Source organism: Periplaneta americana, chromosome 16, assembly GCF_040183065.1.
Source record: "Periplaneta americana isolate PAMFEO1 chromosome 16, P.americana_PAMFEO1_priV1, whole genome shotgun sequence".
Lineage (NCBI taxonomy): Eukaryota > Metazoa > Arthropoda > Insecta > Blattodea > Blattidae > Periplaneta > Periplaneta americana.
Window position 1 is genome coordinate 52,758,977 of NC_091132.1, and position 19,447 is coordinate 52,778,423.

General features: G+C 36.6%; 1 protein-coding gene across 3 annotated transcripts in view; it reads right to left on the reverse strand.

Annotated features, from left to right (window-relative positions):
* SLO2 (slowpoke 2) overlaps positions 1 to 19,447 on the reverse strand; it is a 1,063,914-nt gene that overhangs the window by 208,312 nt on the left and 836,155 nt on the right. For all 3 annotated transcript variants that reach the window (XM_069849155.1, XM_069849157.1, XM_069849156.1), the window contains exon 6: positions 16,451 to 16,649. In XM_069849155.1, coding sequence (XP_069705256.1) covers positions 16,451 to 16,649 — 199 coding nt within the window. The remainder of the gene's footprint in view (positions 1 to 16,450; positions 16,650 to 19,447) is intronic.

The following is a 19,447-nucleotide window of genomic DNA, read 5'->3' on the forward strand; positions in this document are numbered from 1 at the left end:
GACAAATTGAATTTATTTGAATATTATTTACAATTAACGCTAATTAGTAACAGAACATAACCTTCTGCGACAGTATTGGATTTCCAGCCTCCGTGACGTTTCGCTAATTGTCTTTCGATTGCATATCCGAGAATAATCGATACTTGCAGTTTTGTAACGGTACAATGATGATTTCTCATTGGCTGAACAACTGAACTATAATGAATAGGTGTACTTTAATGAGGTGCATTAAAGGGCTACTACCAGGTGTATAATTACTACATTTCGGCATGGTCGAGCATAAAAACTTTTAAGCAACCCTGTAGTTGCATTAGCTTTTCGCGGGCTGGACCCGTCAGGTCCTTGCACTTAAACTTGCTCTGGCCCATTTTGCGCCCTAAATACGAGTGATTGTCCAAGTTCGACAGATGGCCTGGGAGGCATTCGCCAATCCGAATCAGACAGGCGAGCATTCCTGCCTTAATCCTGACGGAGTCCCAAACTCTTTCTATAGTAGCATCAGAAACCAGTACTACCACCCAAACCTCACCCAAACCTATTTTTAACTACTGCAGATGATAGAAGAAGCGAGAGATAGAAACTGTTGGTGGAAGGATAGAGGAAACGGTAGTACTTGAGTACCCCGAGAAAAACCCTCTGCAACATTTGCTTTATACACCACTCCACCCTTTAAAATCGACACTCCGTCCTTTAAATTTGCTCCAAAAAAGAATTATCAAAATTTGTCTATTTTAACCTTTATTTTATCCAACAAAATTAATTTTTCGGGAATTTGGTGTATCAAATCTAGAACAAATTTATAAACAAACATTGCTGATTTACTCCCATAAAAATCACAATAAATTTAAATTTGATCCTCATGAATACTCTACGAGTCAAAACTACAGTTTCTTTCTAAACACCCCCAAACGCCACACAACTGCTGGATTAAAACACAGCAGAAATTTTGGACCCAGAATATATAATGCATTAATTAGAAGCCACCCTGAACTACTTACCTACACTTAACACACATAGATTTAGGAAACAAATTAGATTAATTATTTAATTGTTTTGTATTTCTTTTAAGCCAGTTGAGTTAAAATTTGACACTCTAATTTTTTTTAGTTGGTTAATTTACGACGTTTTATCAACAGCTAGGTTATTTAGCGTCTGAATGAGATGAAGGTGATAATGCCGGTGAAATGAGTCCGGGGTCCAACACCGAAAGTTGCCCAGCATTTGCTCATATTGGGTTCAGGGAAAACCCTGGAAAAAACCTCAACCATGTAACTTTCCCCAACCGGGAATCGAACCCGGGCCACCTGGTTTCGCGGTGGACGATACTCTAATATTCATATACATTTATATTTTCTATTTGTATATATTATTACATGCTGTATGTATTTTACCATACAGAAATGTTATTGTGCTCAATGAACTTTCTTAATTTTGTGATATATTCGGTATAACCGATCTCAACTGTGCCCGAGCACAAGCTTCTACTCTTTCGGGTTGCAATGCCTAATGTAGCTCAAGTGTAATGTATGAAATAAATAAATTTGAAATTTGAAAAAAAAATGAATTTGAAAAATTTACAAATTCCATTACGACCTAGCCAGGGATCGAACCCTGGCCGCCAGGATGGAAAACTAGAGCGCTAACGTTTAAGGCACAGACGCGATCAAGCCCTGTAGTTATAAGCTCCAAATTTATCATTTTAATAGGGATGTCTTGTTACAAGATAAGATATGTATTTCTTTGAATTAGCGTGCTAGTCACTAGGGGGTTGAAATAGATTATACAGTCCCAAGTGACGATATTGATGACTTGTACATGCATACAATATATGTACCTACTTGAAAATGTACTATAATATTCACACGAATTTATTAAAACACGGATAATTTCAATTAGGATGACATACGATATGAGTAATGCTTAGGTATCAATTTACTATATTTGATGCTGTTACATTACACACCAAGGATATTATTCTATGCTTTTATTCAATTAGTTCCTGCATATGCCACTGACGAATACTAGGGAAATGTAGGCCTAAATGTTCTTCCTACGTGCCAAGACTTTCTACGATAATTATAAATGACAGGAGGATAAGTAAATGACTTAAGCCAAACTTGCCTCTTTGACAGCTCAGTCGGAGTGGGTTCGCTTCCTATTTGGGCTGATTACCTTGTTGGGCTTTTCTTAAGGTTTTCTCCAACTGTAAGGCGAATGTCACGGAATTTCTTGGCGAATCTGCGACCTGATTTCGCCAAATACCATCTCGCTGTCACCAATTACATCGACGCTTAAATAATATAGTAGTTAATACAGTGAGATTAAATATCCGACTGAATAAAACTTTGTTTAGAACTTAAGATTTAGATTAAATTGTAAAATTTCCGCCCAGTTATAAGTGGGGGATATTTTGTATGTTTCAATAATTATTTGTTTATTTTTGCAATAGTATAAGTGTGCTTTGAAATGCTTTCCAAATCTCACCAAAGGTAACGGATTTTAAAGGTGATCTACAGGATCCTCCGTAAACGCTCTTTCCAAAGTATCACAAACTCAGGGACATTTTCTGTTACTCGCCTCGGACATCTACTGCGAAATCGGCTGCCGATTGTACAGTATTAACTTTAAGTTATAAAGTTACTCCTTTTGTTCTCCTTATACTCCTTTTGTTCTCCTTGTACTCTTTTTGTTCTCCTTGTACTCCTTTCGTTCTCCTTGTACTTCTTTCGTTCTCCTTGTACTCCTTTTGTTCTCCTTGTACTCTTTTGTTCTCCTTTTATTCCTTTCGTTCTCCTTGTACTCATTTTGTTGTCCTTGTACTCCTTTCGTTCTCCTTGTACTTCTTTTGTTCTCCTTTTACTTCTTTTGTTCTCATTTCGTTCTCCTTGTACTCCTTTTGTTCTCCTTGTACTCGTTTTGTTCTCCTTGTACTACTTTTGTTCTCCTTGTACTCCTTTTGTAATCCTTAAATGTAATGTTAAGTGCCGTAATAGGCATGTTATTAAAAAGGTTGTTCCAATAATTACATGTAATCCGTGGAATCCTGTTCCAATAAAGAATGTTGAACCATAAACGGAATGTGCAATGAAAAAAAAGGTGCTTCTAGATATTCATAAGCTACTCCTTTTGTTCTCCTTGTATTCCTCTTGTTCTCCTTGCACTCCTCTTGTTCTCCTTGTACTCCTTTTGTTCTCCTTGTACTCATTTTGTTCTCCTTGTACTCATTTTGTTCTCCTTGTACTCCTTTTGTAGTCCTTAAATGTAATGTTAAGTGCCGTAATAGGCATGTTGTTAAAAAGGTTGTTCCAATAATTACATGTAATCCGTGGAATCCTGTTCCAATAAAGAATGTTGAACCATAAACGGAATGTGCAATGAAAACAAGGTGCTTCTAGATATTCATAAGCTACTCCTTTTGTTCTCCTTGTACTCCTCTTGTTCTCCTTGCACTCCTCTTGTTCTCCTTGTACTCCTTTTGTTCTCCTTGTACTACCCTTGTTCTTCTTGTACTCCTTGTATTCCTCTTGTACTCGTGTTTTTGTCTAAAGTTCTTTAACAGCACTGCCAAAACTTTAGCATTATAGGAAATGCTGATCCCACAACAAAGGAGAACATAGTCTAACTAGCTCGAAATACTGTAATTACGGGTAGAACTATAGAAGTACTATGAAACCCATTAGAATAAATTTTTAGAGGAAATATAATAATTCTTATCCCCTTTATTTATCTATATTTGTCAAAATATTTTCTCTTATTATCCTAACGATCTACATGTCTACTATATCCTTCTATATGTCAGCTTATTGAGGACTTGTACACAAGTTATTTATTCTCCACCTACCCTTCATACAGAAATTCGCAAAATGTTCATGATTGATTTATATTTGCACACTAGTTGAGCTCCGATCTTTATTTCCGTGCAACGCTACGGAAACGTAAAAAAAGTAATCGAGTTTGACTCAGTTTTAATTGAGATGCATTCAATAAGCAAGGAATAGAAAGTCTTCAGTTAATTAACGTACTTTTTCCAATATAACTGAATTCATATTCCCGATATATACCATTTCGCTTAGACTGAATAAGTTCGCTTCGAGAAAATCTGAGATGAATAGCGTGTTCCTGAATAGACGTCACACAGATGATCTTGCAGTGACTATGCCTGTTGCTACTCAACGTTTGCTGCTTTTAACCAGATATTCATATTCCCATACCCCCTGCTTTGCCATCTGACTTGCCTCTGGTTAATATTGACATATACGGGAGTACTACAAAGAAGAAGTATTTTCGCGAAATCAATTTCCTATTCTGTAGATCAACCAGAGCTTCAAAGTGGAGATGTGATTTTACTGAAGGAACAGCGGGATACTGCAAATATGAGTAAATTAATGTCATGTGGTGTATCTGTAATACGAGGCGCATCCAGAAAGTGTTTCCCTATTAAAAAAAAAAAAAAAAAGAACACACTTTCAGGGAAACATTTATTGGCAACAGGTACAGCAATGTTTCACCTATTTTTCAACATAGCCACCATCAGAATTGAGACACTTGTCGTATCGTGGGATGAACTTTTGTATCCCTCTGTCGTAGAACTCTGCCGCCTGTGAATGGAACCAGCGTGTGACAGACGTCTTCAGCTCTTCGTCGTTGCCAAAACGCTCACCGGAGGACAGGAATGTCTTGAGGTGCAAGAAAACGTAAAAATCGCTGGGAGCAAGATCAGGACTGTAGGGTGGATGATGAACAAACAACTCCCAGCCAAATTCCGTCAAAACAGCTGCTGTGCGCCGAGCCGTATGTGGACGAGCATTGTCATGGAGGAGCACAACACCTGCAATAAGCATTCCACGCCTCTTGTTTTGAATGGCACGTCGCAATTTTCGCAGTGTTTCACAGTAATGGTCAGCGTTCAATGTTTCATCTCTTGGAAGGAAGCCAATGAGCAGAATGCCCTTCCTGTCCCAGAAAACAGTGCACATCACTTCCGTACCGACAGCGTCTGTTTGAATTTCGTCCTGACCGGAGATCCAATATGCCGCCAATGCATTGACTGTTGCTTGGTTTCCGGGATGAAGTGCGAAATCCAAGTCTCATCGCCCATGATGATCCTGTCGAGGAACTCGTCGCCGTCATCGTGATACCGTTGCAGAAATGTCAGTGCTGCTCCTAAACGTTGCATTTTGTGTTCGGGTATCAGGTCTTTCGGCACCCACCTGGTACACTTTTTTGAACAGCAGGTGCTTAGTGACAATCTCATGCAACAAGGATCGCAATATCTGCGGAAAATGGCTGCTCAGCTCCGTAATCGTGAAGCGACGGTTCTCCATGATGCACTGCCGCACCAGCTCAACACGATCATCATTGATGAGGGACGGTCGCCCACTGCGCTCTTCATCATGGACACTTTGACGACCTTCGGAAAACTGCCTACACCAGCGACGCACCATCTGCTTACTCATGATGTTCGGCCCATAGACCTGACAGAACTGCCGATGAATTTCAATTGGCGCAATGCTTTGTGCATTAAAGAACTTTATCACGACCAAACCTCGCAGGCGGCGGGAGAAGGAATAAGAGCTTCCATTTCGGACCACTGCTGCCACGCTACTGGCACCAGGCGTTACCTGCCCGGCTGGCATATGATTGATACGTCATAGATCTGTTACGCATGCGCAATTGACACGGCTAATTACGTTTACTTTCAAGGGGAAAAAATCGGGAAACTTACTTTCTGGATGCGCCTCGTAATAATAATAATAATAATAATAATAATAATAATAATAATAATAATAATAATAATAATAATAATAATAATAATAATAATAATAATAATAATAAATACTACGAAATTATTTAACGATAATAACAATAATAAATACTACGAAATTATTTAAAAAGGTGTACTGGGATCTTAAATATGTTGTATGCAGATGATAAAATATGTAGTCTATGCGAGTTATGCGACCTACTCCACCACTATCGTCGTACATGAGCGAGTAATAGATCTATCATTTCTTTCAGATGTCAAATAAGATTCACTATGATCATTGTTAAACATCCGATCCTGAAGAAAGTAACATTAGATCATTTCTTTCAGATGTGAAACAAGATTCACTATGATCATTGTTAAACACCCGATCCTGAAGAAAGTAACATTAGATCATTTCTTTCAGATGTCAAATAAATTCGCTATGACCATTGTTAAACATCCGATCCTGAAGAAAAGTAACATTAGATCATTTCTTTCAGATGTCAAATAAGATTCGCTATGATCATTGTTAAACATCCGATCCAGAAGAAAGTAACATTACATCATTTCTTTCAGATGTCAAATACGATTCGCTATGATCATTGTTAAACATCCGATCCTGAAGAAAAGTAACATTAGATCATTTCTTTCAGATGTCAAATAAGATTCGCTATGATCATTGTTAAACATCCGATCCTGAAGAAAGTAACATTACATCATTTCTTTCAGATGTCAAATACGATTCGCTATGATCATTGTTAAACATCCGATCCTGAAGAAAGTAACATTAGATCATTTCTTTCAGATGTCAAATAAGATTCGCTATGATCATTGTTAAACATCCGATCCTGAAGAAAGTAACATTAGACAGTGTGGCACTGTATGGAGCAGAAACGTGGACATTACGATGAAGTGAAGAGAATAGACTGGAAACATTTGAAATGTGGGCATGGAGAAGAATAGAACGTGTGAAATAGACAAAATAAGAAATGAAGCGGTGTTCCTTAAACAGTGTGTGAATAAGGAATAATGCTGAAGCTGATCAGAAAGAGAAAAATAAATTGGCTGGGTTACTGGCCAAGAAGAAACTGCCTACTGAATGACGCACTGGAAGAAATGAGGAACTGAAAATGAGTTCGGGACAGAAGAAGATGAAAGACAATGATAGACAACATTAGGATATGGATCGTACGTGGAAACCAAAGAGGAGGCGGAAAAGAGGGAAAATTGAGAAATGCTGAGTTTGCAGTGACAATGAATTAATGAAAATCTTTGGAAATGAAAATTCTGCGATAACTATCAGGAATACCAAGCACAGAACTTAATAGAAGTTGTAATATTAGGAAAGAACTTGAGCTAGAATAAAAATATACTGCAACACGGATGGATTTCAGAATGGAGGAAAGTCGCATTCCGAAGAAAGTATTTCGATATGAATCACGAGAAAGAAGACTGTTGGTCTTATGAGACTACGATGTGGTCAGCAAGCAGTTCGAATAGGGACGGAACGGGCCCTTATATTTCGTTCCATAATGTCTGACACGAGATGTAAACATTGCCGGCAGTGGAGGAGAGCAATATAATTGCTATTCAACCAATGGCAGAGGTCTCATTCCACGCTTGACTTGAAGTTGGGCGGTCTGAAGCGTTCTACCCCCACCCAATTTCAAAACAAGCGTGGAATCAAACCTCTGCCATTGGTCCAATAGCAATTATACTTCACTCCTCCTCTGCCGGCAATGTTTACTTCTTCTGTCAGACATTATGGAACGAAGTATAGGTTCAAATCATGTTCTTGATGATTACGAAGATCTAATCAAGTACTATAAACAATGGTTTCACTCATATCTCATAGATAGGAAACAGAAAGTCGAAATCAATACAACTATGAAATGTACCTCGACATGGGGAACTATTAATAATGGAATTCCTCAAGGATCAATACTAGGTCCCCTACTTTTCCTAGTGTTCATAAATGATCTTACCTCCCTAATAAAAGATTTAGGTCATCCCATATTATTTGCAGATGACACAAGTATAGTAATTAGAGCCAGTAATTCCAACACATTCCAATCTTCAAAAAGGAAATTCTCTTCAAAATATGTGACTGGTTGTCAGTCAATAAATTAGTACTATATTAAATTGTAACAAAACTAATATACAAATCAAGATTTCAGGTATAACTCCCCGTAAAGTTGATTTGAACAATTTCGAGGGAAAAATTGTTCCGGAGCCGGGTATCGAACCCGGGACCTTTGGTTTAACGTACCAACGCTCTACCACTGAGTTAGTGTGCACTCGAAGTTGGTTGCTTGACGGTTGTCAGCCCACTTTGAGGTCTGTGGATATAGAGGGAAAAATTGGATCGGTATCGGTTAGAGTTCCCGGGTAGCTCAGTGGTAGAGCGTTGGTACGTTAAACCAAAGGTCCCGGGTTCGATACCCGGCTCCGGAACAATTTTTCCCTCGAAATTATTCAAATCAACTTTACGGGAAGTTATACCTGAAATCTTGATTTGCATAATACACGTCACTGTTCGTTAACAGAAAACCACAATTTAAGTCACACGGAGTTAGTGTGCACTCGAAGTTGGTTGCTTGACGGTTGTCAGCCCACTTTGAGGTCTGTGGATATAGAGGGAAAAATTGGATCGGTATCGGTTAGAGTTCCCGGGTAGCTCAGTGGTAGAGCGTTGGTACGTTAAACCAAAGGTCCCGGGTTCGATACCCGGCTCCGGAACAATTTTTCCCTCGAAATTATTCAAATCAACTTTACGGGGAGTTATACCTGAAATCTTGATTTGCATAATACACGTCACTGTTCGTTAACAGAAAACCACAATTTAAGTCACACGGAGTTAGTGTGCACTCGAAGTTGGTTGCTTGACGGTTGTCAGCCCACTTTGAGGTCTGTGGATATAGAGGGAAAAATTGGATCGGTGTCGGTTAGAGTTCCCGGGTAGCTCAGTGGTAGAGCGTTGGTACGTTAAACCAAAGGTCCCGGGTTCGATACCCGGCTCCGGAACAATTTTTCCCTCGAAATTATTCAAAACTAACATAATTCAATTTAAATCCTGTCCAAATTCAACCTCGCAAATTTCAAGCGCAATAATTAACAATAGGTCCCTATAAGAAACAACATGCTACTAAAAGTTTGTGTTGTACTAGTAGTCTATGTTATAAACCCCTTCTGTATATAATTCAACTAGACTGTGACTATAAATTAAGACTTTATAGCAGTATTAATTTTTTTATTTGTTTCATATTCTAGCTGTAAAGCAATATACGAATACCATGGAATGTTAATAAATACAATACAATAAAACCAAAGCAACAAAACCACCTGTATGGACATCTCTATTACATTGTCTAGTTTACTTTTTAATTAAATATTTTGTGCATATACCTGCATATCCTGGATAAAGCTGGATTATCGTCTACGTTTTTAATCTGTATAATGTTTGCTCTGTTGTAGGTCTGACGAAATAGCTTAAACGTAGAAAATCTTTTATTTCCAGTAGTTCGAAATGCCAAAGTTGACAATTTGTGAACAATAAGTTTACAATGATGAATAACATTAGGAAGAATATTTATCTTTGAATTTTTTTCATTGCCGTCGGTCATTATTAAATGCGTCTTGCTGATACAGAATAATGGCACACCGCTCTTTGTAATGGAATTATTAATTTTTCAGACAGTTCATTGTCCCGTGTTTACTCAGAAGAAGCGAAGGGGTTTGTCTCAAACCACTCATAGAAAACGCTATAAAAGGATTTCAACTTTGACAGGTCAACAATAAAGGAAATGCAATGAAATGCGTAGCAATAATTTATATTACAATTATGAAAGACAAGTTTCGAATATCTAGAACTAGATATCTGGACTAAACTCATCGTCTTCTGTGGAGACAGAACCAGAACTGACTCAATAAAATTCTATTTCCGGGAGGGATTTTTAATGGACAAAGCGCATATATGAAAATTTTTCCAAGTACTCTGGATTCATTGTGATTCATCTGTTTCTCTATGACCACACCGTAAACTTTCCAGTGTTCGATATGGTCTCCAGTTTAAAAGAGTCGTTAGCAACGAATAATTATCATTGTGTTTATTTAGTCAAATATCCGAAGACACGTCTGAACCCCACAAGTGACACCAACATGCCATCACTTATGAGGCAACTAGGCCAGAAGATAAAGAGGTAGGGTGGCAAGTTCCTTTCCCCTTCATTACCTACACCGCCGATTAATTGCATATTCGTATTCTACTAACCAGACTTCAGATGCTTACAAACAATTGTTCTTCCACTGACACATATCGTCAACTGAGATGTACTCCCTGATAATATTGTAAATTTTTTACTAACAACAATGTAACTTTTATTTAAAGCAATAATAATTCCTTTCTACAATTCACCTTAAACGCTCTCGTCAACAATGGGATTTGCTCTCCTCACAGCAACACAGTGTTCGTTATTGCACTCCACAAACGACAATGACAATTTACTTGGACTATTACGAAAAACACTGAACTATTAATCTTAACTAATATTTACAAAGCACTATTTACAACACAGAACTGTCAGTTCTCAGTTCACAGTTCTTCTAGCTCAGTCACTCGAGTTCACAGTATCTCGAACCACAGACCTTCAGAGACAGTCCACTATACTCGAACTCAGGTCCCTCCAACTGCGGTCCACTGCACTCGAACTCAGGCCTTCGGATGCTGACACAGTTGCGGACGCACACTCGAGTCGAACTCCGGTACTGGCTTGCTTGCTCTGGCTTACTCACTGAATGGCTGAATAAACTGAAAACTGCTCAAGTTCGCCCGCGTTTCTTCTTATAGTTACGAGAAATTTCTACGGGTATCCTCTGGAATTATCTGGATATCTCCACTTCGACGGACTTCTGGAAGAGTCGGGAGGGTACGCCCCCCCTTCACTCCGCACGTAGCAGTTGCGCGCGCAACCTCCCCTCGTCGCGTTGACGTAATACACCCCCTCTGCCCTTCAGCATGCAGATGCTCCCCGTACCAGCGTTTCGTCTGCCGCGCGCCCTATCGGACGCGTGTTTGAACCCCGTTGCAGCTGTCACAATATATCTACAGTCTTAGAAAAACGTTTTTACGCACAGATACTTTATAAGTACCAAAACGGAGGCAATGCGCATGATCAGACATACAACGAAACAAAACTAATTTCATTACCTCAACTATTCGTTCTCTTGTGAACCAAGTCGCTCGTTCTCTGTATATGCGCACTGCCTTCTTTCTGGGACTTATAAAGTATGTGTGAGACAAAACTTCTTTTCTAAGACACTGTACATACCAGCCAGAATCTCAATCAGAGATAGGATTATCATTATTGTTAAAAAAAAAAACAAATAAAATTTACTCTCAACTGAACCGAATAGGAAGAAAAGATTACATCCGATTTTCCGCGACTTCCGGGAGACTTCTTTATAATACTGGAACTTCCGCTGATAATTAGATCGCTGATTGCAAGAAAGAAGAATGTCAACGTACCCCTGTTATGATAAAAATAAAAAAATTCTCTTACGACTTTGCGACGCATTATAAAATTTTTTATGCTCGACCATGCCGAAATGTAGTAATTATACACCTGGTGGCAGTCCTTTAATGCATGTCATTAAAGTACACCTTCTCATTAAAGTACAGGTGTTCAGCCAATGACAAGTCAGCTTTGTACCGTTATAAAACCTCAGCCAATGACAAGTCAGCTTTGTACCGTTATAAAACCGCAAGTATCGATTATTCTCGGATATGCAATCGAAAGAGAGTTAGCGAAAAGTCACGGAGGCTGGAAATCCAATACTGTCGCAGAAGGCTATGTTCTGTTACTATAATAATTAGCGTTAATTGTAAATAATATTCAAATAAATTCAATTTGTCATCTCGTTTTTCAATGTCTAATTTAATTTCAATGTTATATCAAAGTTAATATTTAGTTTACTCTGTAGGTTCTTATAGGCTATCAAGGTCAATGTGGACATCTGTTCCTCGGAAAAAAAATCAATACTTTCGCGTCTGCGCACATCTCACAATTTACGAGGTATTGCTCAAGGTCAGTTAGATACAAATAAAATGAATAATTTCAAGTTAGAAATATGGTGGAGCATAAAAAGTCGTATGAAACTCGCCTATAATGGTAATTAAGAAGCTCGTATGAAAATTATGAAACTCACTTGCGCTCGTTTCATAAACATCCATACTCGCTTCTTAATTACTATCATTATAGGTTCGTTGCATAATGTACTAATAACTGATGGCTATCGGTATAATCAGACCCCAGATATTATGACGTTATTGAAACTTTCTGTGGACATTATTTCTTTTTGTAGCAATCCTAATTTTTTTCCTATATTTTTCAGCGACTTTTCAATAAAATACTCATCTCAACTGGAAATGCAATTTGTCCTGACACATTGTTTTGTTGTTGTAATAATACTCTGAGGCCATTTTCGAAAATGAATATCAAATGACGTGAACTGTAAACAAGACATTTCCAACTGCTCGCTCTGTGACGTCATACGTCTCTGCTCTTTAGCTCCTTGAGAAGGGAAGCATAGGTAAAAGAGCGAAGTAGGAGGAGTGGAAGTGGAAGGGATGGAGATGTTTAAATAGCGGAGACCCAACACTACCCCCCTCCCCTCACGAGCTCTACCAGTTCTGCTCCGAGAGGGGAAACGCGCTTCGACGTCACAGGTTGTCCATTTGGAAATGACTGCTGTGAATGAAACAGTGAAAAATGATGAGCTTTGTAAAAATGTGAATGGAAATTTATTTTTTAAGTTAAATTCTACGATGGAAAGGAAAATCGAATCTCCATCTCTCCATAATTTCAGCGTTATACATACTATAGTGAAATAGTAAAGACGTGCACTCACATAATTAACAATCTGGTGGTGTGGAAGAGAAGGCCTGATGGCCTTAACTCCACCAGAGTGAAATAAATAAATAAATAAACGCAACTTACTGAACTGATAAACTGAAATGAACTGCGTAACGTTGAAACAAGAGTTGAATCACCAGTGAGATTTCAACTATAGTAATTACGTAAGTCATATTTTATATTAATTATAACGTTATAGTAGAAGCCGGAGAATATGAAGACTATTTCGTTTGGAAGGAAAATTCTGATGAAATACTTTTGAGGATTAAAATATATATTAAAATATATATTTATATTGTTCTCCCACGAGCTTACCGACCATGAGATCTAGGAGTATGGGCGGTAGTTACCAAGTGAGTGCCGGGGACTGTGGATTGTTAATTGTCGACACGGAAACACAATCACGATATTTATCGGTATTTTCATGAGTAAAATATTGATACATTAATACAATACTAAATACTAAAGGCTTTACCAACAACCAAAAATGTATTTAAAAATAGGCTTAGGGACTTTACTAATAGATAGTAATTATACACAGTATTTAAAGGGTGTAATTGATATTTTGCTATTGAAGTGTTGTATCAGTGAAGAATTATGTTGTGTCACTGAAGTGTGTTGTGTCAGTGAAGTGTGTTGTGTAAGTGAAATGTGTTCCTGTCAGTGAAGCTTTATAGTTTATAGTGGCAGTGCAAAGTATTTGAACAGTGAAATGTGTTTGAAGTGTTAGTGAAATCAGGATAGAATCAGTGAAATGTGTCGTAGTTCCAGTGCAGTGAGTGAGTTGACAGCGAAATGAGTGTAGTGTTGAAAGGTACTTGTGCAGATATGAACATATCATACTTGTGGGTTTTAGTTCGAACTTAGGTTTAAGATACAAATTAGATTTACTTTAAATGTTATTTTAAGTGATCGTACTTCATTTAATTTAGGATGTTCCCTGTTATTGTTATTATTATTATTATTATTAGTATTAATTATTATTATTAATTGTGTTTATTATTGTCACTATTGAGTGTAATTAGTTACCACTGCCACCGGGTATATACCCATTGCAGTGTGAATAAATACATACATACATACATACATATCGATATGCGATTGGTTTGTGCACACGTAACTATATGCATATAAACCCAAAAAGAAAGTTAATTTCTGCGGTTTTCATTCGAGAGAAAGGCCAAAAACCACGCTGATAGTGTTACCAGTAAGAAGCTTGTAAGTACAAATAGAAAGCCATTTAAATGTGTCAGTAATTCCAAGAAAGTTTAATCCGTTAAAACTATTGGAAAAGGGATACCAGTTGTTTCCCTACACTTAGCTCTGAAGCATATCAGAGTTTCAGCAATTTCGGTGCATAGCGAAAGATTGTTTTCTAAAACGGGAAAACTTTGGCCTCCACATTGTTCCTAACTAAAGGCGAAACATGGCGATACGCTCATACGAATATTCATAAAAGGGGATGTTTAACGGACGGTATCGGTGTTAATGTTATGGAGTTAATGCAAATATTCTCTAATGCAAGTTTAGTTTTGTTAGCATCTTGATACATTTTCTCAAAATGTAATTCATAAAAAAGCATAGCTTACATGTTTTAAATGTAAATACATCTTCCTGTGCTCAATTTTACCGCAATTAAAATTTTCCTCCTCTATTCATTTTTATATTACCAGTCAAAATCCTGTAATCCTCTCGCTTCCATCATGAAAATAACACCCTTCAGCTATGCTTTCTCATATCTTTATTTTCCTTTATACCCTTTGTGATACATTCTAAACTCCTTTTTGGCAACCTATTTGCATCCATCCTGTTCACATGACCTTTCGGACATATGTCCAAACCATTTTAATTGTTCAATTTCCATAAACTGTATACTCGTAATAGAATTTTTGAAGTTAATATATTCTCTTATTGTGTCACTTCCAATTCTATTCACTTTAGTTTAGTATATCGTGCTACATCTTTAAAAATCTAGTTCTCTCTGTCGACTGTATTTTGATTTAAAAATTGGCATTCATATTCCATGTTTCTGCATCGTAAGTTATTAAACTTTTGACTCCTGATTTTAAATATGAATTTTAGTTTCTCTACACAATATCTTTATCTCACGAAAATCTGTTCTGCATTGCTATTGCAGATCGACACTTAATTATTATTGACGTTGTTATTTAAGAATCACTGTATTCCTCTTTTTTCATTGTGTCATCTATAAAGCCACAAATATATATGGTTTAATCAAATGTATTCTATTGACATTGATATTCATCTCTTATCGATATATGGAAATCGAAGCCCATCAATATTACGCCAATAATACATCTAAAGCAGCGGTGACCAAAGAGGGTGTCGTGATTACATCGTCTAATCACAGACATTCAAACGGGTACGAGGAGTTTCCTGTACATTGCTGTGTGTTTCATTCATGTATTGAAGGCAAGCAGTGGCGATATCATGTCGCTCTACAAACTCTGTTTCTACAAGCAGTAGGAGATGGTTTCTAAAGAATGAGAAAGAGAACGTCTTTGTTGTTCTGTCGGGCAAAATGTAATATGTTTACTTTGCTCAACGGTTCAATTAGGAGTATATAGAAACAATTTCCACACTGAATAATGTATTATTATTATTATTATTATTATTATTATTATTATTATTATTATTATTATTATTATTATTACTGACCACAAAGTATGTGTTTCTATAATTCTTCCGTACGTGCATGAATATTGATATTTTTAGATCTTCTCCCTAGAAGGATAAAATTATTAGGTTTTATTTCAATTTTAATCTTCTTAATCTTTAGAAGATGGTAACTATTTATTAGTTTTCATTTAATAATAATATTGTAGAAAATCTGATTCAATATTATGTGCCAACGAACAGTTAAACGCCAGGAATTGACATGACTTAAATCATAGCCAGGGAGAGAAATATGAGATAAATAAATGTAAGGAAGTCAGCTACCGAATGGGGTTTGAAATATCTCGTGCTCTAAAACTTTTAATAGAATAAATTTCTCAAAAGAGTGATGATTAAAATAGCTTAAATGACTTATCCATGAGAAGTTTTTAATTTTGCAAAACTACCAATTTCTCGTCCAAGTATCGACAGAAGAATTTAGAAAATTCCTGATTATATTCATGAGGAAGGTTAAAAAAAGAAGCAAGAAAAATCGTATATTACTCACTGGCTCTTGATGACAGCAGTGACATTACTGATACAGCAAAGCTTGAGATTTTTATCCGCGGGATTGATCAAGATATTAGTAGGCCTACAGGAACCACCACTGGTTGTAGTTTTCATGCCAAGTACCTTTCCTCCGTCTCTTTACTTCATAGGTTGTCTGTCGCATGTAATCACTGCAGTTCGGGTTTTGGCCACCGCTGTTCTAAAGGCACACAACTAGATAGTGACAGTTGGGTTGAGTTCACAGTTCATTGTGATATTGTTTTAACATTTACTTCTTTTTTATCTTTAGCTGCAAGCATTTAGTAACGGGGTTCCATTTACTTTCATCCATCTAACGCTGATTGGCTAGTATTTAAAGTTTCCTTTGTGACATGTTTTGAGTTCTGCTAATATTTGGTATTTTTTTTTCCGGAATTCCTTAAATCGGAATACAATAAATAGAGAATAACTGTAGTCAATTAACAGAATAGTTTATATCTATAACAAATTATAAAAATATATTCCCTTAAAATCTTTCAATAAAATTATACTGTACACTGACTTCAGATTTATTTGATCCAGCATCTTAACAAACCCTTCAAAAGGAAAGAAATAACGTAGCGCCTACCTTGTATCCGAGATAGGCAAGCAGCAAGGCTTCTGTGAGACTGATAATGGCGAGGATAACTTGTATCACCCATAGTGACAGGGAGCGATTCACCCATAGAATCGCCTCCCAGTTGATGATTGGACTCTCCTGGAATTCTTCCTCCGTCAAGTTAGTCGACGCGATATACGCGGTATTGTTCGCAGGCTGACACCCATAACTGCAAAGACGCAAAATACAATATATAATTAAATTATATGTATGTATACATGACAATTTGTAACATAAATATACTTTGCCCCTCGGTTTACTCTCCTAACTTCACATCATAATCGTAATACACGTTCACAGCACAATCTGTTGCTATCAATACCACGTCAACAGACATCTCTGTACTAAAGTTCTTTCTCAATAGCCATGGCCCGCTCATGGAATTCGCTGCCGCTGGAAATCAGGGTAGTCTTAGTCCTCAGTTGTTTAAAATTAGGTTGTTTAGAAATATTTTAAATGCACAGAATTAGTTTCTTTAGGTACAATTTTTATTTATTATTATTATTATTATTATTACTATTATTATTATTATTATTATTATTATTATTATTATTATTTTACACATTCATTACTTTATTTTTCCATTAACACTTATATCTAGGTAACTGTCATTGTCTCAATGTAACAAGCGCTGCGCTGATCATACTAATTCTACTTTTCCATTAGTTGTGAGATTACATTCATATGTATTAATTCTTTTTTTTAAGTTAATACTGTATACTAGAATATATTTTCCTGTTTGTGATTATTTATTGTCTCTTTTTTATTATATATTTATTTATTATTGTTATTTTAAAGTTAATACTGATTGTGTATATATATTCAATCTCTCTTTTCTACTTAATTATGTTTATTACTATTTTTAAGTTAATATATGTATACCAGTATGTATTTTTCTGTATGTGATTTGATCCTGGTTGAGTGGAAGAGAAGGCCTGATGGCCTTAACTCTGCCAGGGAAAATAAAACTATTATTATTATTAAATAAATAAAACTATTATTATTATGTATCTTACGAAGACACAGCCAGAATGATATCACTTACTTACTGGCTTTTAAGGAACCCGGAGGTTCATTGCCGCCCTCACATAAGCCCGCCATTGGTCCCTATCCTGAGCAAAATTAATCCATTCTCTATCATCATATCCCACCTCCCTCAAATCCATTTTGATATTATCTTCCCATCTACGTCTTGGCCTCCCTAAAGGTCTTTTTTCCCTCCGGCCTCCCAACTAACACTCTATATGCATTTCTGGATTCGCCCATACGTGCTACATGCCCTGCCCATCTCAAACATCTGGATTTAATGTTCCTAATTATGTCAGTTGAAGAATACAATGCGTGCAGTTCTGTGTTGTGTAACTTTCTCCATTCTCCTGTAACTTCATCCCTCTTAGCCCCAAATATTTTCCTAAGAACCTTATGATATTACGAATAAATTCATATCTATGGAAGACCTCTATGAATGGTGTACTAGAACAGCACTGCGTTTCGTAAGTCTTACTTTAATAAATGATTTTAATACTCGTCAACCTTCGGAAGTTTGTAAGCGTATGTTGTAAACTATTTACTGGAAATGAACTATTTAATAATGACGTAATGGCGAATGAGGGAACAGTAAATCAATTAATGTTGGTGTAACATCTCCTCCATAGGCGGAGTTATGGGGGGCACGACGAGGACACTGCCCCCCCCCAAACTGGTCTGAACTCATTTCTTTTTTATTAACGTTAGAAAATCTTGAATTCAAAAAATCTTTTTTGCTTTTGTTTATGATCAAGTTTCTGTGCATAAATTGATAAATTAATGTCTTGAGATGATGTGTCTGGACTATAATATTTATTTTAAATTCTTGAATGTAGCCTATAAGAATTTCTATACCTCATTTGAGGAATGGAAGCACTGTAATGTTTCTTTTATAAGAGCCTGTACTCATGTGTTAGAAGTCTGTATACAAACTTCTTAAAGTAGTAGTTGCGACCCATGATTACTTAGCAAAATATCCTTTTGAATTACCGCATTTTCTCGAGTACCCCGCTCCCTCGAATAAGCCTCGCACCCCACTCTTTTTGTTCTGTATGTGATGTTGTAATTTAATTTCCTGAATGAGGATTCGATCTTGTGTGTGTTTTGGTTTTCGTGTGTTAAGGTGATGTATTTTTTTTGTTCTTGTGTGTTTGTTTCTTGTAAATGTGTTTTCTTTTTTTATGGTGTTATCTATTATATTGGGGTTGTATACATATTTTATTGTGCTATGTATTTGGCGATGAGTATTTGTTCATCGATGCCTTCCTGGTATGTTGAGTAGTCTATGTACCTTAGCTCGAAATGCGGCATGAATTCTTTGTATAATGTGTGTAATATATTAATTTACAATTTCTATGCACGATATTTAAATATATTGCTGGACATAAATTTATTGGCATTAGCTTGTTAGGGAACAATTTGTAATTCGTGATTTTTTTGTCGAAGTTTAGGTTTCTGATTCATAGACTAAAGTAGGTCGTGCTAAAATATTGTACATCGTTAATCTTGTATGCTTCTGTACTAAATTAGGTTCGGAAACTGAATTGATAATGCCGATAACTTTTACGAAATTAGTTATTTTAGTATTGATATCGTTTCGGATATAAAACGAAATACAGAAATTTTGGAATAATTGACCGTGCAACCTATATTAAATTTTCTTCAAATCTACAGAGTTAATTGGAAACATGTCGAGAGAATGTCAACAGAAAGCTGGCCAAAGGCAGTGCTACATGATCGCCCTTCTGGACAACGATCTGTTGGAAGATCATTCAAAAGATGGCATGAGACCACTGAGACCACAACAGACCACTAGCTCTAGTGCTTGAATTGGATGATGATCGTTTTATTACTATATTAGCCGCATAAATTTCATATCGTTTAATATGTTCATATTGTGTTATTAGGTTGATGCATAAGTTCTTATAATTTAGTTCGTAA